General features: G+C 39.9%; 1 protein-coding gene across 4 annotated transcripts; it reads right to left on the bottom strand.

The window, feature by feature from the left end:
- Positions 1–2,809: 2,809 nt before the first annotated feature.
- ppp1r21 (protein phosphatase 1, regulatory subunit 21) lies at positions 2,810–25,060 on the bottom strand. 4 transcript variants are annotated; one of them, XM_015363250.2, is made up of 22 exons: positions 24,527–25,060; positions 22,841–22,909; positions 22,311–22,457; positions 20,173–20,274; positions 19,935–20,099; positions 19,468–19,526; positions 18,803–18,897; positions 17,985–18,037; positions 15,946–16,095; positions 15,437–15,538; positions 15,247–15,335; positions 14,626–14,762; positions 13,868–13,960; positions 12,726–12,853; positions 11,731–11,883; positions 11,301–11,393; positions 10,600–10,854; positions 9,994–10,029; positions 8,883–8,999; positions 8,197–8,295; positions 6,922–7,050; positions 2,810–4,982 (listed from the first exon to the last, which is right to left on the bottom strand). In XM_015363250.2, exons 1-22 carry the CDS (start codon positions 24,578–24,580, stop codon positions 4,953–4,955), a joined length of 2,355 nt encoding a protein of 784 aa, XP_015218736.2. In that variant the 5' UTR covers positions 24,581–25,060; the 3' UTR covers positions 2,810–4,952. The 4 variants fall into 4 exon arrangements, with proteins under 4 accessions (XP_015218736.2, XP_015218734.2, XP_015218735.2 ...); XM_015363248.2 differs by having other exon boundaries at positions 18,803–18,930; XM_015363249.2 differs by having other exon boundaries at positions 20,173–20,277.
- Between the last annotated feature and the right edge of the window lie 814 nt (positions 25,061–25,874).

Consider the following 25,874-nt stretch of genomic DNA (forward strand, 5'->3'; position numbering starts at 1 on the left):
TTTTTTAAATGTATTAAAACTTCAAATCATAGCAATTTCAATCCATAAAAAGAGCAATTAAGTATTTTTTCTGTTGTTCAAAAAACAAACATGGTTTCCAGGTGGTTTTTGTTTCACTGTTTCTGATTAGACAAAACATCTCATCAGCTGAAACATTTGTGACACATTGAAAAACCTTATTTAATGCATTTACAGTAACATTTAACAAGGCAAGAAAGTCTTTGAAGGCACAATAGAGATGTGCACACAGGCAGTGTGGTGGCATAGCAAGCAGGAACGAATTTCAATTCAGGTTTGTGGTCGGGCAGGCAGTGGACAAAGCAGGTGAATCCTTTGATCCTTGGAAAGGTGAAACACATTACGTAGCAAGTGCAAATCCAGAAGACAGTGTAGTAACAGCAAGTAGATAGATAGATAATACTTTATTTATCCTGTAGGGAAATTGATGAAAGTAGGTTCCGTAGCCAAACATACACAGAGAGATAAGCCAAGGGGTGATCCAGGAACGAGGTACTGTAGTTAACAAGACATGTCAGTATTCCAAGCAAGGCAAAACTAGGGAAATAGGAACAAGGATTAGAGGGGCTCCGAGATAAAACTATTACAGAGCCCTGAGAAGTGTTAGAGCAGTCCTTAAATATTCTGCACCACCTGATACAGGAGTGGAAGTAAATTGCTCGCAGGTGACGCAGATTTCCTGTGGGAATATTTCCATGGTAACCAGTACTCAGTGACAGGTGAGTGGCCAGCTACCATGGCAAACGCTAGCTTTCTCTGCAGCTTTGCAGTGGATGTGAGCCTGAGACAATGAATCAATGTTTCTTTTTGAATTACGGTTCCCAGTTGCATTTCAGTACAATTGCTAATATGTGAGCACCTGTGTTATAGCAACAGCTCTTTCAGAATAGAGAAGGCTATGTACCTGTTGTAAAGCATGTTTGAGAAGACTACATTGTCTGCTATCTGTCTTCCCAAAAATCATTATCTGCATTCCTACCTGGGCAGCGGGTCTCATTGTTTTTTGTCTATCCAACCAAATCCGATTCTTCCAATGCTTAAGGTTATGATTAGACAAAGTGTTTACTGGATGAGCCATTACTATCTTATGAGACTGAACACCAGCTTCCATCAGTGTTTTTCTCACTATAACATGTGCATGTCTTTGCTAGGCAGTACCGGGCTATAATTTGGGTAAAATCTCATTTTAGAACACTCATCCAAGCAAAGACACTGGGTTGCCTGTTTTGTTTTAAAAGCAAGTGCCTATCAGTGGAGTATCAGAGACATCTAAAAAATAAAAATGATCACTAAAGGCTTGTTGCAATTCCATGAAGAGTGATCTCCATATGTTGTTTGTGCACTTTTCATGCTGTTCCAATTTTGGAATGCAGCGGTTTTGTTTTTAAAAAATCCAATGGGATATGTGAATATTTTAACACTGACAGTTGTCCTCCGGTTCAGCAATTTTATGTTTCAGACACTCCAGCTTCACACTGTGGGTATTAAATACTTTTGTTGTTCCCTTTATTCATTTGAGATGTCTCCAGTTACGAATTGCTGAATAATTCACATCTGAACATCCATGTTTAGTGCTGTTGCAGCAATCTGTCAGTTAAACAACATCACATCAGCTTTTACAAGTTGTACCCGCTGTTCCATTAGCTGCTCAAGCAGAATGGATATTTTGGCTTATTAATGACAATTAATTACTTTGTCTTCTCAATTTTCTCCCTTGTTTCCTATTTTAATTAAGGAAACAAGGTGTAAAAAAGCAGCCTTTAACACATTTCTGTTATCTGGATCAAGGACACAATATAAAAATGACAAAGATAACAAAAACAGCAAAAAGGGTTGGCGACAACAGAAGAATTAACTTTGGATTGGATCCCCAGCAGATACCCTAAAGCCTTTAAATTTAGACTGGTCTTATGAAGTTTAAATTTGAACCCTGCCTCCAAAATGTGGAATAGACACTGAGAACAGGCACTATTGTAAAACCATCACGTGTACTAAACATATGGGACATGAACAAAAGCAACTTCTAACTGAAGCAAATATAAATATTCATAGATAAGCTAATTTAAAACCCTAGACCGGAGTTATTTGTGTACAGTCCTTTTAAATAAAAGGACAACTCCAACGAGGGGAAATGAAAGAGCTCCCACTCTGTTTTCTTTAATTTGCTTAAAACTTGGTCCTCTCCCCACTCTCAGGAACTTAATTAAGCAACACTGTTAGAATAACTTATGATTCATGGGTCGTATGCCAAGAATATCCTAAACTACTCATTGTATCTCGAGTGGATGATGAGATTCACTTCAGCCTCCCAGCTAAGTGGGAGAGAGCACTCAAGATAAAGGTTCATACAGCCATTTTTCCAAGAGAAAAAGGTTATCGACTTCATCATCCCACACAGTTAAAGTGTTCAACATTTTGAGAGGATCATATCTCCCCTTACTGACCAATAATAAGAAAAACGTGCATGCAATACTGTAAGTCTCCAAATACATAATTTTATAAGATATTAATCCTATATGTAATGCAGTCAGCTATTGCCAGTAGAAAAACAGCATTAGTGTTATAGCAAGATTCCTTAAATTAGATCCACATACTGCACAAGCATTTTCACTGTCAAGAGGAAGTCAGAGTAAAGATCTTTTAGTGTTGATATACATTTTTGTGAGCATCCTTCAGAGATACTGAGTTTGTTAATTGAGATCTCCATCTGTACCAAAAAATAGTTTCAGTTTCTTGCATGATTTTAGGTACAAAAAACATCCTGCAGTAAGCATTTCAAACAGAATACTGATACCATTTAAGATCATTTTATTTATACCAATTACATACGTAATGACTCACTGAATGGACACAATTGACATGACTGCCAAAGTAAAACCTTTCACTGACTAAAGACATTGTAATGTCTAAAACACAGAACTCTCTAGACGTTTGGCTTTTTGGTAGATAAACATAACTGCATTCAGACTACATAAAATACAATGCTCATAAACTCAACAGAACAAACATTCAACCTTTTAATCTTTTTCACATTACAAAATTAAAAATCAACTCTTTTTTTAAAAAAAGTGCACAGAACAATGAATAGTTACTTTCATCAGGAGTGGAGTGTATGATAAGTCTTCACATCCAATGCTAATTCCTATGGTGTACAATTTCTATGGCAAACACGAGTCAGTCCATATAATGTTTTACACATATACTGTTACAGTGAATAATTCCCAACAGGTATTCCCAACATTCTCGAGATGTTATGAGAGTAATTTAAATGTATTATTTAAGAACATGTCAGACTCAGAGCCGTTATTGGGCTTGCTAAGTGTGCAGTTTTGTTCCAAACTCTTCTCAGAGTAGTGCAGAGGAATAGCTGACTATGGACAGGATAGGGCTACTGAGCAAGGGGAGGCAATATCTAAACAGAAATGGTCATCACACAGGAAACTGCTCCTCCTTCTGTGACCAAATGGTTTAATATTTGATTAAAATGGATTTTCATCATGAAGCAACCACCTTCAAAAGCTATGGCCTTAAGTTCAAGAATGAATCCATCTATACCGAAATTCAGAAAAGAATAAGAGTGCATCCCTTTTAAAGTATGTGAAAGGCAACTTGCGTTTTGGTCTTGCTACTTAGTGATAAAAAAAGGAAAAGAGGATATAAATGTGTCAGAAGGTTACAACTGCCCGCCAGGCTCACTGCAGAACTTCTTTAATTGTAAAACTGTAATTGTAAAATGTCCAAATACATGTATAAAAGCTAAACATTTTCTGAGCAAGTCTCAGAGTTCTAAGTTATAGCAATTTATAATATTTAATTCTGGGCAGTTTAACTTATAACACAGCTCTGTTGTCTGAGACATTTGTTTCGGTTTTGTGGGCCTTAAGACTTCATCTTTGTAGTCTTCAAGTTGTGACATACTGTACCACTGGCTTCTCCACCCTGGGCTTCTCATATAAAAGTGTTTAGATTAAAATCTAATCTCATAAAAACAAACCTTATGTAGAATAAGGAGAAGATGGATTAGCCTTTACTAGCCATTCAGAAACTCAAGACTCCTACACCCCCCTGTGCAACAGAGAACTTGAGTGTGAAAAACTGTGGTAATTTTACACCTACATAAATGAAGGAGAAAACCTCTTCCAGAACTGGCAAAACTATTGGACTTCAAATAACTTGCTAGTAATCCCACTGAATCCATGTCCACAGTGATAAGCTATTCAAGAATTTAATGATAATAAAAACAGTAACTGTTTTGTTTTATCTTTCTCACTTAAAATATTTTTCATACACATTTTATCCCTTTCAGCTTTCATGCTAACTTCCCAGACTAAGCAGATCTCCTCCACATGCAATGTACTGTTTGTGGTCTAAAAGTGAGACCCAGTAAGTTTGGCTCTGCTGACCTAGTTCTTCCAGGCTTTGGCGCTCCGCAGTGTGTGGCTACATCCCACTGGCAAAACCCACTCTCACAGTCAGGGCAAGCTTCTCCCAGTAGCAAAGCACACATCACTGAATTCACCTCGTTGACTGAAAATCTAGCTTCCTCCAGGTCTATAAACAACTGTAACATGTGCTAGACTCCTGATATACTTGGGAAAACAGTTTTTCCCAAAACAAAACAGCTGTATCTTCTTCCTTAGTCGCTATCATAACAGCTGCTTCCTGGATGGAAGGAAGCACTTAACAAAAAGGGACTAAATATATAGAAACAGTTTACTAAGGCAGGACCCTGGCTTTCTGCTCAAATCCCTTCTGCTTTGTGTCGGTTACTGAAGAAGTTTGATCCCTGGTTCCAAGACAGTTCCTCACTGTGCTGTTCTCTCAGCAGGAGGAGGGGATGGTACACCATAATATCCCCCACCTTGCAGCGCAGGCTGGTCCCCCACCTCCTCCACCCTGCTCCAGTTTGTAGGTGCAGCCTGCCTTTGAACCGTCTAGCGACTCTTGTTCTTTTTGGAATTTGCCTATATGAAAAATATAAAAATTAGAAAAAAGGAGGAGAAAGACATTACTATACTAAAAATGAATCAATAAAAAAACACCTACATTTAATTGTAGAATGCATTTGGATTTAACTTCTTCCCCTTATTTATACCTTGTAAAAGCCTTTCATATTTAGAATATGTGTATACATTTTCTCCTTGCATTTCAAGAAACTTTGAGATGGACATATTTTAGAAACAGCTTCATCAAAAAGATTAGAATAAAAAATATCAAAAATAGACATATGTGTTTTTGGGTAGACGTAGACACATGTTTAGTTTCCTACATTGTATAATAGTATTGCATTTGGTATTTAAAAGAATGTATTGCCCCTGCCACAAAACACCCCTTAGGCCTTTCAATCATGAAGAAACTAAAAACTACTTTGAAGCTTTGAATGTAGTTAGAGGTGTGTGATAAGGCAAGATCAAAAGAGATAGTTTATAAAAGCTCACTTCAAACGCATACAAAATTATCTCTCTGATTTTGGCATCATTTGCTTCATTCCCTCCCCAAATTTGATAAAGTGACCAACCTGAATTGCTCTCCCAGCAACAAGCAGGTTTCATACAGAAAGAGTCCAACATGGGTCTACACAAATTGTCCAAAAGACCTCACCCATGCACAGAATTCTAAACCACTCCTGTACCTGTGCTGTGTCTACTGGCTCCCACATGTTGTAGACTTTGATCTTTGGATTTAATACACCACTTGTTTCCAGCTGCCCTTGTATAAACAGAAAAGGTTAACTGCTTCCTTGGGGTTTGAACAGGTGCTTTTCACATCAGCTTGCTTCCTGATACCTCATGCTTTCAGGCAGTAGAGTGCTACAGCTCTGTCAGCTTCCATGAGTTATAAAAGGGACTTCCAGTCCAGTGACTAAAACAATCTGTTTTCCTGAACTGCTGCTATCATCTGCACTTCTGGCAAGGGATCACTATATTTCCACTTTTGTTTCTCATTTAGTTAAAGCTTCTACTTATAAACAAGACAGGAAGACAGCAATGAAACTACAGTCATTACCAGACAAGTTATCTAATAGCACATTTTTACAGAAGAATGTCTTTAAGGTGGATTTGAAACATATCTCTTATTGAGAGGCATTTAATACAACAGTTCAGTAACAGTTACTTCTCTAAACATTAACCACAGGTCAGTCCATCAACACGGCACATGAATGAGGACAAGGTTTGCAGAAGAAGGCTTCAGCTTTCTGGTCAACTGGCAATCTTTCCATGCCAAAGGCCATCTGTACAGATTACATCTAAATGGCATGGGCACCAGTTGTCTCAGCACAAAAGATTGAAATCCAGAAACATTTAAACTAGAATGGAAGGGGACTAAATTAAAAAAAAACACTAGGAAGTTACATGGGTAGCAAAGAAAGGAAGAACAACAGGGGGAAAAAAAGGACCAATTAATTAAGTGCTTATATTTCAATGCTAGGAGTATTAGAAACAGATAATGGGCAGAAGATACCACATTAGCAGAATTTATACAAAGGATGCAATACAAAGCTAGCTTCAGTGTTCCCCACAAAACGTTGATGAATTAGTTACTATCTACTACTAGGGGCTAGACAGGCTGACTAACCTCTTCTCATTAGTAACTGTTCTAATATTCTTACCTTTATAAGAAAGAATAATAAGTCTCACTATTTCAATAGTATAATATAATGTATAATTGAAGATTTATTTTTAAAAAGTAACAGAGCTGAATGTTCCAAAGCCTTACAGTAGCATGGGTTGATAATCAAGTCCTAGTTACAGGGCTCTATTAATTCAATACATCTCAGTGTACTCCTGGTACTGTAAAGCTGATAACACACTTCATTTATTCACTGTATGAAATGAAGTGGGGCGCATCAAGCTCTTCTTTCTGGATGTGTTTTCAGGGGTGCCTGTGCTTCACTCTACGCACCTTGCTTCCCAGTTTTAGAGTGTCGATCTCCTCCCTCTGTTTGCTCAGGGTCTCATTCATGCTGCACAAGTGATCACTCATCATGCTCAGCTGATCTTCATAGCTCCTCTTGGTGGTAGTCAGCTCATCCTGCAAGAGTGTTCACAAACTGAGTGCCAGCTTTTTACTGCTGTCACTATTTGCAACAGTATAAAGATGCCATGATTCGGAGAAATACAGGCTGTCCTCTGTTTTCATTATATTGTAGTATAACACATCTGATGTCACATTAGCTAATTCAGAAGCATAACAAACTCATCTGGTCTTCTTTTAATTAACTGACATTTGTTTTCTCATAATACTAGCATTACATTATTTTTTTTTACAAAACTGAGGATACATGAGGGCTATAACAGAGCAGGGCAGCTTGAGTATGAAAAGATCAAGAAGCAGGTTTGCAAATTTTAGAAAATTTCCCTTTGTAATGTGGACAAGTATTCCAGAGCTCAAACACAGTAGGAAAGTCTACTGTTACATTGGTATGCGGAAACCGAATGAAGCCAGCATTTCTGACCTTCTAATCTCCCCACTAAGAGACATTCCTGGCATCTTTCCCAGCATGCCTGTCAAGCTCCTTTTTAACAGAACAAAAAGACGAGATACCACTTTATGGAGTTTTGGAAAAACAAACACAAAATCTTCTCTTCTAAGCTGCGAACCTTTTTTTTTAAACCCGACTTTTAACAAAAATAAATGCCACAAGAGGTTATAGAAGTGCAGGACCAGATATTTCCCATTTGTTGGACAGGGCATGCCCCAGAGGACCCCACACAACAAGCAATGAAGAATTCCCCCTTTTGAAGATTTTTTATAAGGCTTTTTCCCAAGGTGTTAAATCAAGTTTCATGTTTTTTAAAAACTTTCCTATGCTTGTCACTGTTTTTGCTGGGTTAAATGTATCAGGTTTAAAGTACCATTGATTCAACAATATCATCTTTCGTTTCAAAAGGATTCCTGCTGTGGCTGTTATTTCACGGGTTATAAATTCAGTCTGTCACACTGTTTAGTCACACTGGGTCAGTGCAACAAAGCTCACAACTCCACATTGTCCACAGGGCCTTAGTTAACTCATAGAGCGTTTACAATTTGTTCAAAGTGCAAATAAGACCTAGATTCTCTTCTTGCCATTTGGAACATTGTCAGTGTAAATGCAGAACCACAAAAGATGATGTAAATAAAAAATAACTGTTACAGTAATGTTCTGTGATTCATGTTTGCCAATTTTTATCACCATACCTGTAAACGACTGATATTCTGATTGGCCATTTTCACCTCCTCTGTCATCGTTTCTCTAGATTTCTCAGCCAGTGCCAGTCGCTTAGCCAGTGCTCGGCACTGTGAAGGAAAAACAGGAGAGATGTACAAACCTCAATTCCTTCCAAGACATTCTCCATATTCCAACAAAAATCCATAATGTTGGCAAAGCAAAGTTCAGATAGTGTTGAGGAATTTGTTCTCCACATGGGAAGTGCCTAAAGTTAGTGATCCCTTCCTTACTTCCATCTGGCATCACTTCTATTTCCGACACAGTGAGTAAGAAACAGTCAAACAATGACTCCAGTGATGCAATGCATACAAACAGACCATGTGTTTCCCAGCAACAAAGCCAACAGACTCTCCGGGTATGAATATATATATATAAATCCTTACGTACTGATGCCTGAACAGTGACCTTCCCAGAATACTGCAGATGCTAAACTGAACCTTCCCCTGCTTACTAACTTACAGTGAAACTCTGGAGACAATTAAAACTGATCTTTTAAAGAGAACTGACAACACAATGACACATCTGGATGTACAATCCCCAATGTTCTTCCCATCAGCACATCCTCAGGTTTCCCCACTTTCCATTCTTCTCTTGGAGAGGGGCTTAAGGAAAGAATCTGAGTCTGAACAGGGGGGTGAAGATCTTAAGTACTGACCTCAGCATGGAAATGGACAGCCTTGCTATCAGCCACTTGCAGCTGCGCAGTGAGATCAGCCACGCGGCTCATGTAGTGACTCTTGATGAGCTGCTCCCGGGATTGCTCGTCACCTGCCTGCATACAAAGTACAGAGGTGTGTTTGTCAGTCACATACATTGTATAGCCTTCCAAACAGCTCCCAGGGTGACTGGATAGTGCACATGATCACAGCTGGGTTTGAGTGCACTTGCTTTGTTAAACAATTTAAAATAGATTTGTTCCCAATGTGACACCGAATCATACAGGATAAGATCAAACTGCTCGGAAACAAGAACACAAGGTTCCAGCCTGGCTGCCTGATGCTACTGTATGTACCTTCACATGCACAATGATTCTCTACCATAAAACACCTCATGTTTACATGCACCTGACACTGACCATTGTGGGTCATTACACTAGATAACAGGTGTGAATAAAACATTATTAATGAGGAGTTAGAAAGGGCATGAATAAGCCATGTAAAAAAAATCAAGTGAATAAAGAATGACCTAAGCAAGCTGACACACATCTGTTGCATAACCCACTGCTTATCCCTTCGGGCATGTGATTAGGAAGAGCACACTGCTGTTTGACTTATGTCAGCTCAATCACATTAGAAGTCAGATTCATTGCCAGCAGGGTGGGTTAAGAAAGGATTTAATGTGCCTGTCAAGAGTTAAACAGATGATTAAGAAAATATTTTGATATTAATAACTATAAGTTAGTATTCTCCTAAAGACAAAACTACCTACAATAACTGTAATGATAGTAGATGCAAAATCCTAGATGAAAACAGACATTTGAAAAAATCTAAGTTTTTATTGTTTCAAGGTGAACATAGTAAAAGTATGCATCCACAGATAAGAGAGAAAACATTTATGAAATCTAAATCACACTGACAGAATAATGAAAGCATGCTTTTTACCATTTTACAGGTTATCAAATCCCCAAATCATTTGGTTTTATTACAATATTTATTACCTGTTACTGAGCTTACTTTGGGTGCTTCTCCTTTAACATAAGCATTAGACTAGTGGAAAACAACAAGAAGAAAAGTCTAGTTGCAGTAATTATTAACAAACTGACTTACTTCTTCACTAATCTGTGTTGTAGTCAACATGCCCACCTAAAAATAAGGGGGAGAAAGGGTGTAAAGATTTAATACAAAAACAAACTTTATGTTATGGCTCCAAGATTAAAAATGACAAAACAAGCAATCAATTATAGACTAGCATTTGCTTGCTTCACTTTATAATTTAAGAACTACTAGCCCCAGTTGACAAACTATAGCATTCCTTTATGGTTTGTAAGTAAGAAAATAAATTACTACACATTTTCCCCTTACTTAGCTTTCACTGTTTCACGATAGAATTGGGGTTCTAGTCAGTCAGCAGTTTCGTACAAGATAGTGAGCTACTGAAAAGTTAAAGCTATTTTATTCATCTTCCTATTACAGAACTCTGGATTAGATTAGAGAACATGTCCTACGACACCATAAAACTTTCTCTTTTCTACTAGTAAACAGATCAATATCGTTTAGCTCAACTTTGTACATCTGTCAAGATCTAACATTTTCTTAGAAATCTGTACATTCCCATTATGTGTTGGGTTGCTCATGTTAAGTTGTCAGGACTCGCCAAATTAAAGCAATAAAAAGCTGAGGATGACAGAAGGCAGGGCAGCATTCGTCTCTAACCAGGCTAGTGGTGGGTACAGGCTCCTTTGGGTCACACTCCACGGACTCCGCCCCCTCCTGGCCAGGCCTGGGAGCAGCAGGGCTGGACTGGGCAGCTGAGGGCGGCTGTCCAGCTAGGGCCATGCTCAGCTGCCTCTCCAGGTCAGCAATGCGCTGGGTCTCCTTCTCCAGTTTGATGCGGCTGAGCTGGGCCTCCAGAAGCCAGTGCTCCTTCTCCTGCTCCAGCCGAGCGATCTTCTCCTGGTTCTGCTGGACCTGACAGGAGCACCCCACCAGTCAGCAAACACCTAGGAGCTGTAGCCTTACAACACGAGGGATGAATTCTCCAGCAGCACGTTTCAGTTTTCTTGTTATAGTACATAATATGGAAGCTTGCAGGCAGATTTCATAGGAGGCAAGAGCAACCATAAAGCAAATCTCCTACAAATACATTTGGTAGTATAAAGACAAACATCTAATGCAAAGCTCATATCAGAAGGAGAAATAAAAGAGATAGAAATACATTTTCTTTCTTTCAGGGTTAGCCAGGAGCTTTTTAGTATCAGTGAGAGAAAGTAAAATCCAGGACGCTGGGTGTGTGTCGGGACTCAACTGCACAACTTGAAAACGAGAAGCAAGCACTGGAGTTACTGTAGGTTGGGTGTACCCCGAAAATGTCTTGGCAGGAGCAGGAAGCAATGAAGGGAAGCAAGAAGGGGTACCTGCTGTGTGAGGCCTTCCCGACTCTCCGTGGAGCTGGTTAGCACTCTGCGGTTGGACAGTGCCTCCAAGTAGGGTACAGACTCTGGCCTTGGCTGGCGCCCCAGAACAAACACAACAACAGGGGGGGGGTAATGAGTCAAGGATAAACTGTTATTCAGCAGAAGACAGGATATCTTTTTACATTCTTATGTACTTCAATTATTGCTGATAATGTGTACCTAAAGATGAGATTCACTTAGGGACACAGCACTTAGACTTGTCACACTTCCTCAGTCGATTTAATACCAACACTTTGCTGTAAGCCAGAAACACTAAGTAGGTTAGTAAAGAAGGTCTTATCTCGCCTTAACACACCCCCAGTCCAACTAATGAGCTCTAACTGTTTTAAACAGAAGCCCAGCTTGGATGCAGGCGGACAGGCTGACTGACCTTCCTGAGCCTGAGGATGTAGGCTGCAGCTCTCCTCTTGTTCTGCAGCATGCACTCTGCCTGGAGAGGGTTCAGCAGCCCGAGGCCGCCCCTCGGCCCGTACCCTGCCGAGGCCGTGAAGAAATCCAGGTTGTTGCTAAAAAATGTGGCAATCTAAATAAACCAAAAGAAAAACAGCACATTTTGTTTCTGCCACAATCTGGTTGCAAATAGAGAAAGAAAACAGTAATTCAGCTAGATTAATTCTATCTAGAGCTACTATACCGCTCAGCCCATATTTCTGCACAGTGAGAAGTTCAAAATCTCTTCCTTTTCAGACTCAAATTGTTTATCTTTTTTAACACACTACATTTTTGCACAGTTCTATCGCAAAATCATGATTAATCAAAAAGGAAAACGGCAGGTTCAGTACTTCAATATAACAATGTGCTCGTTTGCATGCTTAATTTCATACACTGAGCAGGTGATTGGGAACTGACTTGTACAGCTCAAATATACAAACATAGAATTAACTGGCCTGCAGCTACTGTATATCACCCTGTAACTCACAACTGGCAGCCCACTGAAGCTCAGCAGGTGTGAGCCTGGTCATTGTCTGGATGGGAGACCTCCTGGGAAAGCTAAGGTTGCTGCTGGAAGAGGTGTTAGTGGGGCCAGTAGGGAGTGCCATCCTTCAGATGAGACATAAAACCGAGGACCTGACTATCAGTGGTCATTAAAAATTCCTGGGTGTTTCATGAAAAAAGTAGTGGTGTTACCCCGGCATCCTGGACAAATTTCCCCCTGGCCTATACCAATCATGGCCTCCTAATAATCCCCATGCACATCGAGAGATAGCTACACTGGATGCAGGATACTGGTTCATAGTACAGTACTCCAGTTAATATAGCTCAGCTATTGGGTTGGCAGTACATTGTTGAAGTCACTGGTTTTTGACACATTCCTGGACTTTAGACCTTCCTTGCACAGGACTGTGCACAGCCTATTCCAGTTACCTTTCCTGTGCTGTTGGTGAGGGAACCGAGGGAGGACAGGATGCATTCGTTTGTTGTCCTGAGTTTTTGTGTTACAGTTGGGAGATCCTGTTCCAAAGTGGCTTTCTGACTGTAGTGCTTGGAAACATCTGAGAGAGAGGAGTTGAGGAGTTACAGAGAGCTACGAAACTCACACACAGTGCTCTCTCAAGCACCTCAATAAAAAAAAGAAGTTGTGGTCCCCTTATCAATTGCTTGTCACACAAGGTTCATCTAAGGATACTTTAAAAGCATGTTATTAAAAATGTATTTTTATTTTATTTTATATGGAAATTAGACTCTAAACTGTATGTCTTGGCTCCTCTGCTTTTTTAATCTCCGTCTAAACATAATTAATCGTGTTCTGCAGTGGCAGTATTTGATGCCACTTCAAACAAATAAGTTTAGAACACTTCCCAAGCATTTCAGTAGAACCTAATAAGGGAATGTTATTCTGCATGGTTATAATCCTTATCAGCCTTCATTATGTATCCTACTGTGCTATAACTTTGCTACTCAGGAGCACAGGCCTAAGCAAAGCTGTTGGCTTGTTTACCAAGAATACCACTCGATCCCTTAAAAAGGCAAGCTTGGCAAACACTTCTCTACACCGCAAGATGTCAAGTATCTGAAGTAACTAGGTTTAATAAATAAAGTTAAAAGATGAAGGGAATCTTACTGGCAAAAAAAAGAAGGTATGGACCAAGTGCCCTGACAGCTTCCAGTCAACAGAAAACAAAACTGTCATATTAACACCCTGCTAAACAAGATACCTATTGCAGCAAGTAAAAAAAACACTTTTCACATCTGTAGATCATTGCAGCCAGGCAGAACTATAGTCTAATGAGTGATTTATTTGTTGCTTGTGGTTTTTTTTAAATACATTTTGAATTAAACATACTGTACTAATTGTCATGACCTCCTCAGCATTCTAATGTCAAGAATAAAATAAGAAATGAAACTGCAGGCTTGTCCTTCTGCATTGTTCTTTTGGGAACTATCAATTTTTGTTACCACAAAGCATACGAATGATTTAGAGAAGACATCCAGACTATGGGGTGAAAAAAAAAGTGAAATGTGCATCTTTGCATCTCTGCCTTTGCCATGTGAGAGGGCACACTTACCTTTCATTGCATCCTGCAGGCCATGGAGACATGCAGCTAACTGAGTAAACACAGCACTGAAGCTACTTGGAGGGAGAGCCTCTGGTTTTGTACCTGTGAACACACTGTACATGTTGTAATATGGCCACACTCTGGTCTACACAAACACTCAGACAACTAGCAAGCAGAACATAACAGAATAATATGCAAGATCCCTATTAATTATAAGATAAGAGAGAGATAAGATAAGATCACTTTATTAGCCATATACAATTTCTTGAATTAGGAATTTGCCTTTTCGCATACCCCAGCTTGCTCTCCAAGAGACACACAGACAGGGAGAGACGCTTGGGGTCAAAGCGCAGGGTGAGCCATTGTACAGCGCCCCTGGAGCAGTTGGTGTTAAGGTCTTGCTCTGGGGCCCAACGGAGTAGGATTCCTCTGCCAGCGGAGAGATACGAACAAGCAACCTTCCTGCCACAGGCGAAGATCCTGAGCCACAGAGCCACCGCTCCACCCCAATTCACTCTAATTTCACATTCCATTAGTAAAAACAATGCTGAAACTTCTAGTAATTTAAAAACCCTTGTTGCTAAGGATGTGAGGACTACTTTCAACGCATTCACCTTTAGTGACCTTGTCCATGCTTGCATTAAGCTGTGTCAGAGCAGGAAGTGTCCCCTAGTGATAAGATATGGTAACAGACAAATGTTGCCAAAGAACAGACACTGTGGAAGAGTCCGCTCTCCTTATTTGAAACAACAGTGCTGGCCACTCACTTGGTAAAGACAGAAGACTAATATAATTCTGCAGCTTTTCAAAGACTGATGTCATCTTTCTCATGTCGTCCTGCAGCTCCTTGTTCTTCGATGTTAGAGAGGAGGTGCAAAGAGGAGATTCACACTCCTCCTCCAGACTGTACAGACACAAAAAAAAAACATCATGTTCAGGAACTCACACACAGCTGAGGAAGCCTCCTAACAATGAACAATCTTTAAAGATTTATTGCATTTAGCTCTGATAACATTATTCTCAAACAACAACTGTATGAAGACAGGTGATCAAACAACTTTGTAGAAAAAAGTTGAATAACATTTTACATTTTCTGATAGTCCAGTAAAATGAGGGGAAACTAAACAATGCCTAGACACAGAAAATTACTTTCTAAATGTGCAGTGTCCACTGTCCACTGTCCTTGCTTTTCAATGATAAACTACTCTCATCCTACTGGTGAGCCGTTTAATAAATGTGAACAGCAATAAGTTACATAGCTGTCTTTTATAAAGACCTATTAAAAGACAACGGAAATGAGCAATAAAAAAAATACAGTACAAACAACTAATGTGATAGAAGACTCTAAGCACGGAAATCTTTCTTTTTAGAAAAGCAATCATAAAGACCTTTTCAACTGGTATGGAAGTATCTTCTGCAGAAATCGGGTATAGGAGGTGAAATGGTCAGAAAAGTCTTTAAGTTTCACAGTTGTTTCCTAAAAATAAATAAGACTGCATTGTCAGTTATTCATTCCAATAAACCACATGTAGCATGAGAGAACACAGGGCTGTGACAGAGCAGGGAAGTGTTACATACCAGCGTGGTGATGGTCTCCTCTGTGATGCTTTCGAACAGTTGCTGCAGTCCGTCCTCTAGGGGGCGCACATAACCTGCATTCTCATGCAGGTACTGAGAGAACTGCCAAAGAAACCACAGGCAGCTTTGTCAGGAGCTCCATTGAAAGCAGAAATTTTAACAAAGCAGAGAAAACATGCAAGTTTTTATTTTGGCCGAGGACCAGAATTTTATACATGGTCAATGCATATCTTTACGGATTCAGAACTTCAAAAAAGGCAAAAAAAAAAGGCACTTCAGAAAGGTAAGGCAAAAAAAAGTGTTTCAGATACAACATTCATCAAGATATTTCAGACTACAGAAGACAATGCTTCAAAGGAACACCTTGTGTAACTTGTACATGTATTTTTCACTATTTCCAAGTGATTTAACTACATACATCTACATGCATGGAAACATTTCAGTTGTACTCGGTATCCCAAAACCACGCTCAGCAGGGATTCTCCCTGTTCAGCCCCGGACCCACTTGCCTTCTGGTTGAGTGGTGAAATGGGCTCAATAGCTGAGTCCCGGGGGTAGATGTGGACCCTCTGCTCAGTGTAAGTGTGGAAATTGAGCAACGCAGCCACAAGGTCCTGGACAAATCCCAGTGCCTGGCCAGCCACATCCTGAGCCTTCAGCTGGAGAGAGGAGAGGGCAAAGGCAGTCAGCACAGGGCTCTTCTGGCTGATACCTGCACTAGACACAGCTACTGCAGATAGCACTGGCTTTAACCACGACACTGAAGCTGATTTAAATCCAATCTTTAATATGCTAAGCCATCACAAAATAGCCGTAACAAAAACCATGCCCCTTATCAGACACTGTTACAAGTCACACCAATGTACTGGGGGACTTTGATGGCCCATGTTTTTTTCTGTATTTAAATGATACAGCAACTACCCTGAAAATAAAAAAAAATATGGTAGCCTACATTGCTGTTTAGAACTTACGGGTTCCATCTATAATAACTGTTTTAAAACACCTGTTATTATGTCACACTGCCAATGTGCCAAATAAGTATCATCAGCGCAGCCTTCAGATATGTATTTTGACTGACATCAAAGATGCAAATGAGCTCTTGCTCAGTCAAGAATCAGGCGTGTTCATCATAAAATCCCTGTGGAAACACCTACTAGGTATTGTTAAAACATAATATTCCACCAGCGCTGTGTTAGTGGGTTTAAGGACAAAAATGAAAAGAATAAAATTGTTTTAATTTACAAATTGAATTGGGAAAGAAATCTGTGCAATTCAAATCCCTCTTTGTCTATAAAAGCCATCTCAAGGACATAAAGTGACATACACACACAAATACATTTAAAGTACAATTAGACTGCCTAGAATAAAGGAAGATCAGCTTTCTTGCAATGGAGAATCCACTGCTGTCTGAAGAAGCACAGTGTGGTTCAAGAGCTCCAATAAGCTTGGGAGATAGGATTCAATCAATGGCAAGGAACAAACAGTGCATTACTAAATATATAGTACATGTACTTATATTAACACACACGGTGAACATGCAGTGGTGATGTAAAACACCATTTATTAAATTGCTATTATTTTAGAGAGTTCACAACCCATCCCTCAGTTAAAAAAAGAAAATGAGATTCTGAGCATGACAAAAATACTCTTTGTGTTACATTTAAGAATGTGTATGACTTCTGAATTCGTATTGTAGTTCATGCAACAGCATGTTCTTATAATATTAAACATCTTGTTCGGGATAGTAAACTGAGCATTATTGCATTATGTTTCTGGCGTTTAAATTTATTAAATTAAAGTTAATTACAACGTTTCAAAAACTGCTTGTTTTTGGTACTCAGAGCATATGTACAATGTAAATATTTAACGTTTAATGTATATTCCTTTTCTTTCAAATTGGAACTAAAGTCCATGCTACGGTGAGCTCTCATTACACAACTACTTTGAAACATTACATTTAAGCACAACTGCATTGTGTTTCCACAGTTTTAATGATGCAGCTTATTTTACTTTGAATTAAGTGCATGGTTACTTTAACAATTTATACAACTTACTTTTTCATGTCTAGAGAAATGTGTTGTCCTTAGTCATTTACAGTAGCAACTTCCCCAACCCTCCAATACACTACAGTCTTTTCTCTGCTTTGACACATAGTTAAGCCACACCTTCATGCATACACTTCACAGAGCGGATTTTCTTGACCTCACGATAACAGCTGCCTTCCGACACATGGCAATTCTCTAAATTGTGAAACCATCTGACTAATCAAATAAACCCAACCACAGAGAAGAGAAATAAAACTAAACCATAGCTGGAACTAAATTTGCTTTTAATTTAGAGTAACTAGCAATTCCTTATTCACTCCAAGAAATAAAAAGGTGGCATTTAGCACTTTTTAGTACAAAGTACTACTGCTACATCAGAAGTTTTCCCAGAACACATTTTATGGTCGCACACATAAATATAAATTAAGTGTGGGGAGAACACTGAAGTCATTATGAAAAAACTACAACCATTACCAAGCAGGAAATGAAAGCAGGCTGCTTACCTGATGTCTTCGATTGTGAGGGGGAACGTTCAATGTGTTATAGTGGGCATGCCCTTGGGCAAAGACAAAAGGAAAAATAACGTCATTCCAAAATCAGGAATATTTAAAAAAATATTTTCAATAACCTTGTCAATGACTGTTTAAAAAGAATCACCCAACCAAAAGAGAATCCTGCCCTACAAATACATCTGTAAGATGCATTTTATTTTCAACTTAATTATTACTAATTCAAACTGCAAGAGATGATTGAAGGGCCGTACTTAGATATAAATGCTGTATGTGTATGTAGTTGTGTATGTAGTTGAAATCAACACAAAATGTTGAAGAGTTTGGAAATCAAATCTCTGTTTTGGAAAACAGACAAAGCACTGATCAAATTCTGAATTCTAAAAGAACAATGTACATTAAGTGTTCGGATAAGTGATGCAGAAATAAGGACATCAGCATCTTATGTCAATTCACTTTTATTACATCCGGAAAGCTGGCTTCTTATTTATAGACACGTTGCTCAACAAGGTCTACCAATATAATTTTGGTTCCTATGCAGTAACCCACAGCCCCTTTCGTTAATGGAAGGTAAAGTTACTGTATCAACCCACCCAATACAGCTACAGTTTGACACTGTGTATGTGTCTGATACCAGAAGGCATTACCTTTTCATTAAACAAAAACAGAATTACAAAAACATGTCTTCCACTCTAATAATGTCAGAGATATATTTTTACTCTTATCTTTTACTCTCTCTTTATGAAAATCAAAATTTGCTACATTAGAAAACAAAAAGCTGAGCAGTGTAGCTGTGTGCAAATGTTACTCACTAGTGTCATTGAAGGGCACTTTTTCCTTAATGATGTTGGTGGTGTGCTCCAGCTGACTGCTCAGCTCAGTCTGGAACTTCCTCAGCTGCTGCTGGCTGTTGGCAGAGACAGCACAGTGTAGGCAGACCCTTTGTATCAACATGTAAACTCACTTTAGGAACAATTCACATTTCAGTAGTATTTCAATGACAGGAGTCTTTCCACTGTAGTAAAATAGCCTAGAATACTGACTTTCCAAACTCCCTGCACGGGAGGAATAAGCTGTTCTATTTTAAGATCAAGAGCTTTCAGTCTCCTTCTAAATCTGTTGAAACCCAAACTTTATTCAAATACATTGATCTTTTTTTTTTGCTATTAAACTAGGCTGCAATAAATCTCTCATCAGGTCTAGTAACACTCAAGAGGTCCTGACATGTTCTGATCTCACTACAAAGCTGAGACACCTGCAGCACTTTAGCAACTCTACCAACACCTGCTCCATGCAACTGCTAGATGTTTAATGAAACTACTAAAAAAAACTGTTCCACAGGATTTCCAGCACTATTGCTCCACTGCAGTACACAATTCCACATTATATTGTAACAGATTATAACTTTCCCATCCTGTGATTGTCTTGTCTTCTGTTCTGGGAAAAAAAAAAGAAAAGAAAAATGCGTTTTGTTTACCATTCTTCAGTTCGGAGTCTGCATTCCTTTGCCTCTCTTTCCAAGGTCTGGGATTTTACCTGTAATAATTTTTTAAAAAATAAGAAGAATCATCTAATCCTTTTCAGTCACTATTAGTTGAAAAATGTTCCCAAGACAGAAGAAAAGTTACATAATGCTGAGGTGCTCAGAATGCACCTCCTAATACCTTAATCCAGAACATACATTTAATCCAGGATCCCATCTGAGTGGTAACGCACAGATGGAAGGGTGACAGACAAAGGGTGTGTCAGTGGTGTAATTACTGCTTTACTGCGACTCATTGATTCATGTATTAATAGGAAAGTGGATCCTAGATCCATATTTACTGCCTTCAGTCGACTCCTAATGGTTCAGGCAGGCCAGCTGAATTCCCAGCCCTAGCCCTAGTCTCTTGGGAAAGTTGAGAAAACAGCAGGTGTTTTTTTGTGTGTGTCCGCAGGACTAACTTCCAGCTTGGCCTTGTCGTTCTGCAGCTTCTCGATAGTCTCCATGTACTTCTGCGTCAGTCCGTCCACAACCGCCTGGTGCTGCGCCGCATCCCGCTCCAGGACCTCCAGCTGCTCCCTCAGCTGGGCTTCCCTGTGCCGGTGCTGCTCGTCCGCCTCAAAGAACTGCAACACAGAGAGGCCGCGGCTCACTCCCGCGCCCTGCCGGCAGCTCCCCCCCAGCGGGCGCGGCGCTCACCTGGATGTGCAGCCGCTCGTTCTCTTCGATCTTCTTCTGCAGGTCCTCGTCGAACACGCTGGGGTGCTGCAGGGCATGCTGGGAGGGAGAGTCCCCAGTCTTCTGCTGGCAGGGAGCAGACGGACAGAAAGAGCGATTTCACACCCAGGCCCCACCACACCAAACTAGCAACCAGACGGACAATGAGCCACCGGGGGTCAGGAAAGCTCCAGCTGCTGGAACGTGTTCCCCAGGACGCCGAAAACAATAAGAAAATCGGTGCGTTATCCCAGAAGCGCTCTTACTTATAATCAATTTATCCATTATAAATGTTGATATTTTCATCTTTAATATCACAGACAGTAACAAAAGATATCAAATACAAAAATTCGAATAAAGCATTACTATAAAAACTTTCTACTTAATTAAACAAAATCACAGCAAATAGTACTATTTCATGTAATGTAATAAATAAGTAGAATTACACCTACTCGTGCACGGGTGTAGTGATTGGTAAGGGAAGTGTAAGAGTCTGCTCACAGTTCATTTACATTTGGAATCTCCTTTCTCTGAGGCCATAACAGCTCTACATTAATACATTAATGACTGCAGCTGCATAGAAACAGCCTGGTGCAGCCCAGCAGGACTGCTCCATTCTGCACTCACTCAGACTACAACCGCAATCCCCCAAATTCCACTTTTATTTGGTCATAAAATATAAAGCAATATAATGTAATTTAGGACAATCCATATGCTTTCTCTATTGAACGGGCATCTACAGAAAAACATTCTGTGGGAAATAATTCTTAACTCAGGCAAAGGACTGTATTCTGCAGACTTTCCGGTTTATAAAGAGACAGCTACATCTCTTGCAAATCTACATAAATATTTATTTTAAAACATGCCACGATACAGATAATAATGTTCACATTACACAAACTCTAAGGGTTGTACAAGTTTGTAAGGTTTCTACTTAAGAGATAAGAACAAGTGTACACTCTATGGGTAGTAAGGCTTTTCTTTTTTTGCTATGCCCCAAAGCTGTGGAAAACCATCGCAGAAGAAATCCTTATTATTAGTACTACAAGCCTGAGAGGCTGTGAGAGCTAACTATAGTGATTCTCTGACAAAATTGATCAAATTCCATACTGCTAATATCATACTGTGACTATATTCTTGGTTAACAAAGCCCAGAATCCTGCAGTGAAGTACTCTAGTCAATTTAGAAAACTACTACTAAAACTTTAAAAGAAAACTAGAGAACAGCTCTGCCTTAATTACAGCAGTAAGAAAAAGGAAAATTTAACTTCAGCTTAAAAGAATAATTCCTTTTGTTTGCAGTTACCAATACACCTGAAAAACTAAATCTGCCTGGTTCAAGTAAATCAGTGAAGTAAAGTCAAAATTCAGAAGACAGTTATTATACTAGCCCACATGTAACTGCAAGCTAATCCTGTTGCTCCTTGAGCTGGTCAGTTGTGCTCTTTTGTAGCACTAAGAACTAAAGACCTGTGAAAACCACCTGCTCGGGCACCGGAGTGCCTCAGAAAGGCAATGGGCTTGATTGGCATGCTTAGAAAAAGACCTTCGTCGATCAGATGTCACCAGTTTGAGAGTATGTATGACATCTGAGATATGCATCTATCTAATGCAAACAGCAGCACACAACAGAGTATCACGAGAGTAAAACTGGGATTACAAAACTATATCAATGGAGAAACAGCACAGCAGAAGGGCACGTTAGAGGTATGTCAGAAACTCAGTCAAGTTTCAGGCATAGGATTCACTGCAGGACAGCTGAGTCTCAAGTCTTACCTCCAAATTGGGTGGATTTTTTAAAAGAAAAAAATAAGCAATTTTACATGTGAGAAAAGAAGGAAAATATCACTCATTTGACGTATGAATATCTTATGAGAATGACTCGGTACAGAACAGCCTTCACATCTTGAATGGTTGTACTTCTTTTTACACACATCTATACAAACATATGTTTTATCATATGCTTCCTCGCGGGCCTAGATTAATTTGAACATTTTTCAGCCTAGAGCACCTAATGTAAGCTGCACTGTACTCTCCCAGTACTCTGCCCAGGACTGCGGTGTGTACACTGGGCGGCCACACTGCCCTCAAACCCTTCCCCCAGGGGGATGCAGCTCTACCTTACTCTTCTTGCCCCGCGCCTCGCTGTTCGCCAGCTCTTCCTGCAGCAGCTCCACGCGCTTGGCCAGCTGCTGGTTTCTGAAGGACAGGCTGTCCATCTCCTGCTCCACCTTGCGTAGGCTCTGCTCTCTCTGCTTCAGCTGCTCCTGCGAGTGACACACAAGGGAAACAATACTGTCTCCTCACTATCCACAATGTGATGCAGCCTAACCTAAGAGGCACAGTACACATGGCAGGGTTGAACTCTGGACAGGATTTCAGTCAATCGCAGGATACGCACACATGCACAAGGGGGATTTGAGAGGCACCAGTTAACATGGACAGCATGAAAGAAAAACTGAAGTCCTCAGATCTGTGATCCGTCATCCGGGAGAGAAACAAAAAACAGAGTTAAGCTACAAAAGAGCAGTAATGCACCCCAGAGCAATACCGAGTACTCCTGCAGAGGCTGCCATTGGCTGCCATTGTAAAGCCATGGACCCTTCTGTAACAAGGGTGGCAGGCCAAGAGTGGTGATGTTATCGCCTACCTTGAAAGAGCTCGAGTTGGCCTGCTCATCCACCACTGCCTTCTTCAACACCTGGTTCTGTGCACGGAGCTGGAGGAAACAAAACTACAGTGAATCCCAGGCACACATACACACAGGCATGACATGAGTAGTTCAAGCAGATAGCTATGTCAGCATGTGTAGGCTGCAAAGAAACAAGTAAAGGTTTATTCCATACTGAAAAGAGAAGAAAAGAAACCCACCCGAAGAAGGCTCCACAGCCAAAATGTTGTTTCTTTTCATTGAATAGACTTTTACTTGCGACACTACATAAGGCTGCACTCAAACAAATGGCTCAGTGTATATGGGCAGATTTAGACATTTCAATTGTTTTCCTACAATTTATTTCTTAACCATTTAAAAGTGTAAGTCTGCTAAACTGCCTAACACCGTAAACTTCATTGTCTTTTGCAGATGATGCACATTCCTCTAGCTGTTCAAGAAACACTATCGAGGCCTCATTTGCATTAGCTCATTAACTAAGCCGTTACTTGTTAACTTTTTAACAAGTAACAAGGCAAAGGTAAAATTACTGTAGCAGAAAAGCAGCACTGTATTTCATAAAATGAACAACAGATCCGTAAAACTTTCGTGATCGGATTCACTAAATGAGATAAATTACAAGAGACTCTAATGTATGTTTAGACCTAATGGTTTACTAAGGTTCAAACATGGGCTTGACTAGACTCTGGTGTTGCTTTTCTAAAACAGCAACAGTAGGCCTCCTGAGTGACAACCTCACCAGTCACGCTATTCATATAAGACTGTAAAACAGTCTTCTGGTGGACAAGTGAAGGAATGTAGACTGTCTACTTAAATTTTAAAACGTTCTGATTAAATGGATGAACTGCAGCTTTTCTGTGCTGCTCTGCCCTGTCCTAAAGAGTCCTAGCACTCTGTAACCCACTGAGCTCAGAAACTGTACACATGTGTGACTGCAGGCATTCCATCACCCTGACCTGCATGTCCTGAGTCTCCAGGCATACTACATACATATAACACAATGCTACTGCCTGAGCACTAGGGCCAGGCAATAAACTTCATCTGAACAGAAAAAAATCAATATCACTTTAGTTAGGGCTGGACTTGCACATTTCACGCACCTCTACTACTGATTAACTGCCTAAAAAAAGCCTAATCCTGACTATCGCCCGAATTTAGATTCCAATTGTTATATTTACAATACTATTAAGACATGTATGTAAACAGATATAACCAAGACGCGAACTAAAATGTTATTTAAATAAGACCTACCTAATTGGGTTGGGGAAACATTTATCAAAGCGCGCATATCCACCAAGTAAAAAAGCTCTTAAAAACAGCCACAATTCTTAAATCTTCCATCACTTGGTTCTTATTTACTCTGCGAAAGTGATGTATATCCTGCACTTCTATGCATAACTTCATTAATGCAGTCTGAAGAGTGAGCCAGTAAATAAGGAAGTTTCCATTCATGCTCGGTGCTTTCATTACAGCGCTTAACCAAAATGATTTCACGGCACCGTTAAAACGTTGAAGTAAATAAAACATCATCAGTTAACATGAAGTGGTAATGAATGTTAGCTCTATACAGAGAGATATCAAGTCACCCGACTGATCCTATACTCTCCACACCGGTAAATTAGCTCGTAAACTAAATGTTAAAGTATATACTAAACGTATGCTCACCTTTGAGTACTCCTGAGCCAGCTTTGTATATTTGGCTTGCAAATCGGTGGCCATCCTTTCCCCCTTTAAAAAGCTGAATATGAATATCAGCAGTCTAACGAGTCAATCTGCGCTTTGACAGCAGCCACTGTCACTCAGAGAATGTACGGCGCTGACAGTACGTCTACCCTGCTTCTTATCGTCCTGTCACGAAACTCAGACAATCCATCTTCATAACATAATAGCGTCCAACAAGAGTTTTAAACATTAATACCGGAATTGCCCTGCAGAATGGCGTCTCCTTTCAAGCAGGGTTCGCCTCCTATGTCGCTAGGACTGTCTGCCTTCTTAAATCTCGGCTAACGAGTGCAACGCGTTAATATCAATGACAGCTTTTCTTCTACTGTTTACGTTTTTCAGCGCTAAAAAGGCATTTACTAGAACTAATCACACATAAAAAAAAATCCATCATCACTTGCACGATCAGGCTATCCCAAACATTCTCATACAAATTCGCTCGGCACAACACTACAGGCCTCAGCTTCCGGCTTCTAGTTCAAAGTTCAACAAAACACACGTGTGAAACCACGGAAGCCCGTCAGGCTCTATAGGTGGCTAGTACGATTCTGCCCCCTAGTGGACGGGTGTGTAAAAGACACATTTAATTCATTTCGATGTACCATTTGCTGTTTACTAATTTAACTTTCCTCGGTTTATTTTTATTTATTTAGAATAAAAAGTTGACATTGTTCTGAATCCAGCCTCATCATCAGCTGAATGCCAGTTACAAATGAGAATAGGTCATTTGGGTTAATTGGGTTCATTTGGTTTCTGAGGAGAAGGATATCATGCCTTTTATGAACAAATTAGGACCTTTTTTAGTCACCAGTAAAGTTCAGACTGTGTGACACAGCAACTATTCCATGCCAGAATCTGCACTACATAGCAGATTGGGAGGAGAAGTGAGAAATTTCTTCACCAACTGAATTAAGGGGGAACTTCAGACAAGACAGGTATTGTGCAAGCCTGGCTAGGCAGCAATTTAACCAGGGCACAGCAATCAAAATACTAGCTCTTACAAACAGTGCTATAGAATTATTAACAACTAAGCAGTCTCTTTAATGCCTCCTCCAAAGAACTACCGTTCTATCAGCATACTCATTGTACTGGTGTATTAGCTTGCCAATTCTGGTCCAGAGAGAAGAACACCATCTAGTGGTTCAGCAGCACCATTTATAGAAGCTATCTGGTTCACTTTACAAGATTTTCAATCTACTGATCCTTCCCAGCCTTGCTTAGCTTCCAGATTAGATCAAGCTATAGGGTGGCAATGCCACTGTACCAGCTAGTAGATTCAAGCTTCATCAAT

This window comes from Lepisosteus oculatus, chromosome 17 (assembly GCF_040954835.1).
Source record: "Lepisosteus oculatus isolate fLepOcu1 chromosome 17, fLepOcu1.hap2, whole genome shotgun sequence".
Taxonomy (NCBI): Eukaryota; Metazoa; Chordata; class Actinopteri; order Semionotiformes; family Lepisosteidae; genus Lepisosteus; species Lepisosteus oculatus.

Excerpts from the sequence above, each read along its gene's own strand:
- ppp1r21 (XM_015363247.2), bottom strand. The coding sequence starts at position 24,580 with ATGGCCACCGATTTGCAAGCCAAATATACAAAGCTGGCTCAGGAGTAC. Across the intron at positions 8,296-8,882 it reads CTGTCCATTTCCATGCTGAG|TGCCGAGCACTGGCTAAGCG; the intron begins GTCAGTACTTAA and ends TTTCCTTCACAG. Across the intron at positions 4,983-6,921 it reads CTCTAAAACTGGGAAGCAAG|GCAAATTCCAAAAAGAACAA; the intron begins GTGCGTAGAGTG and ends TTTTTCATATAG.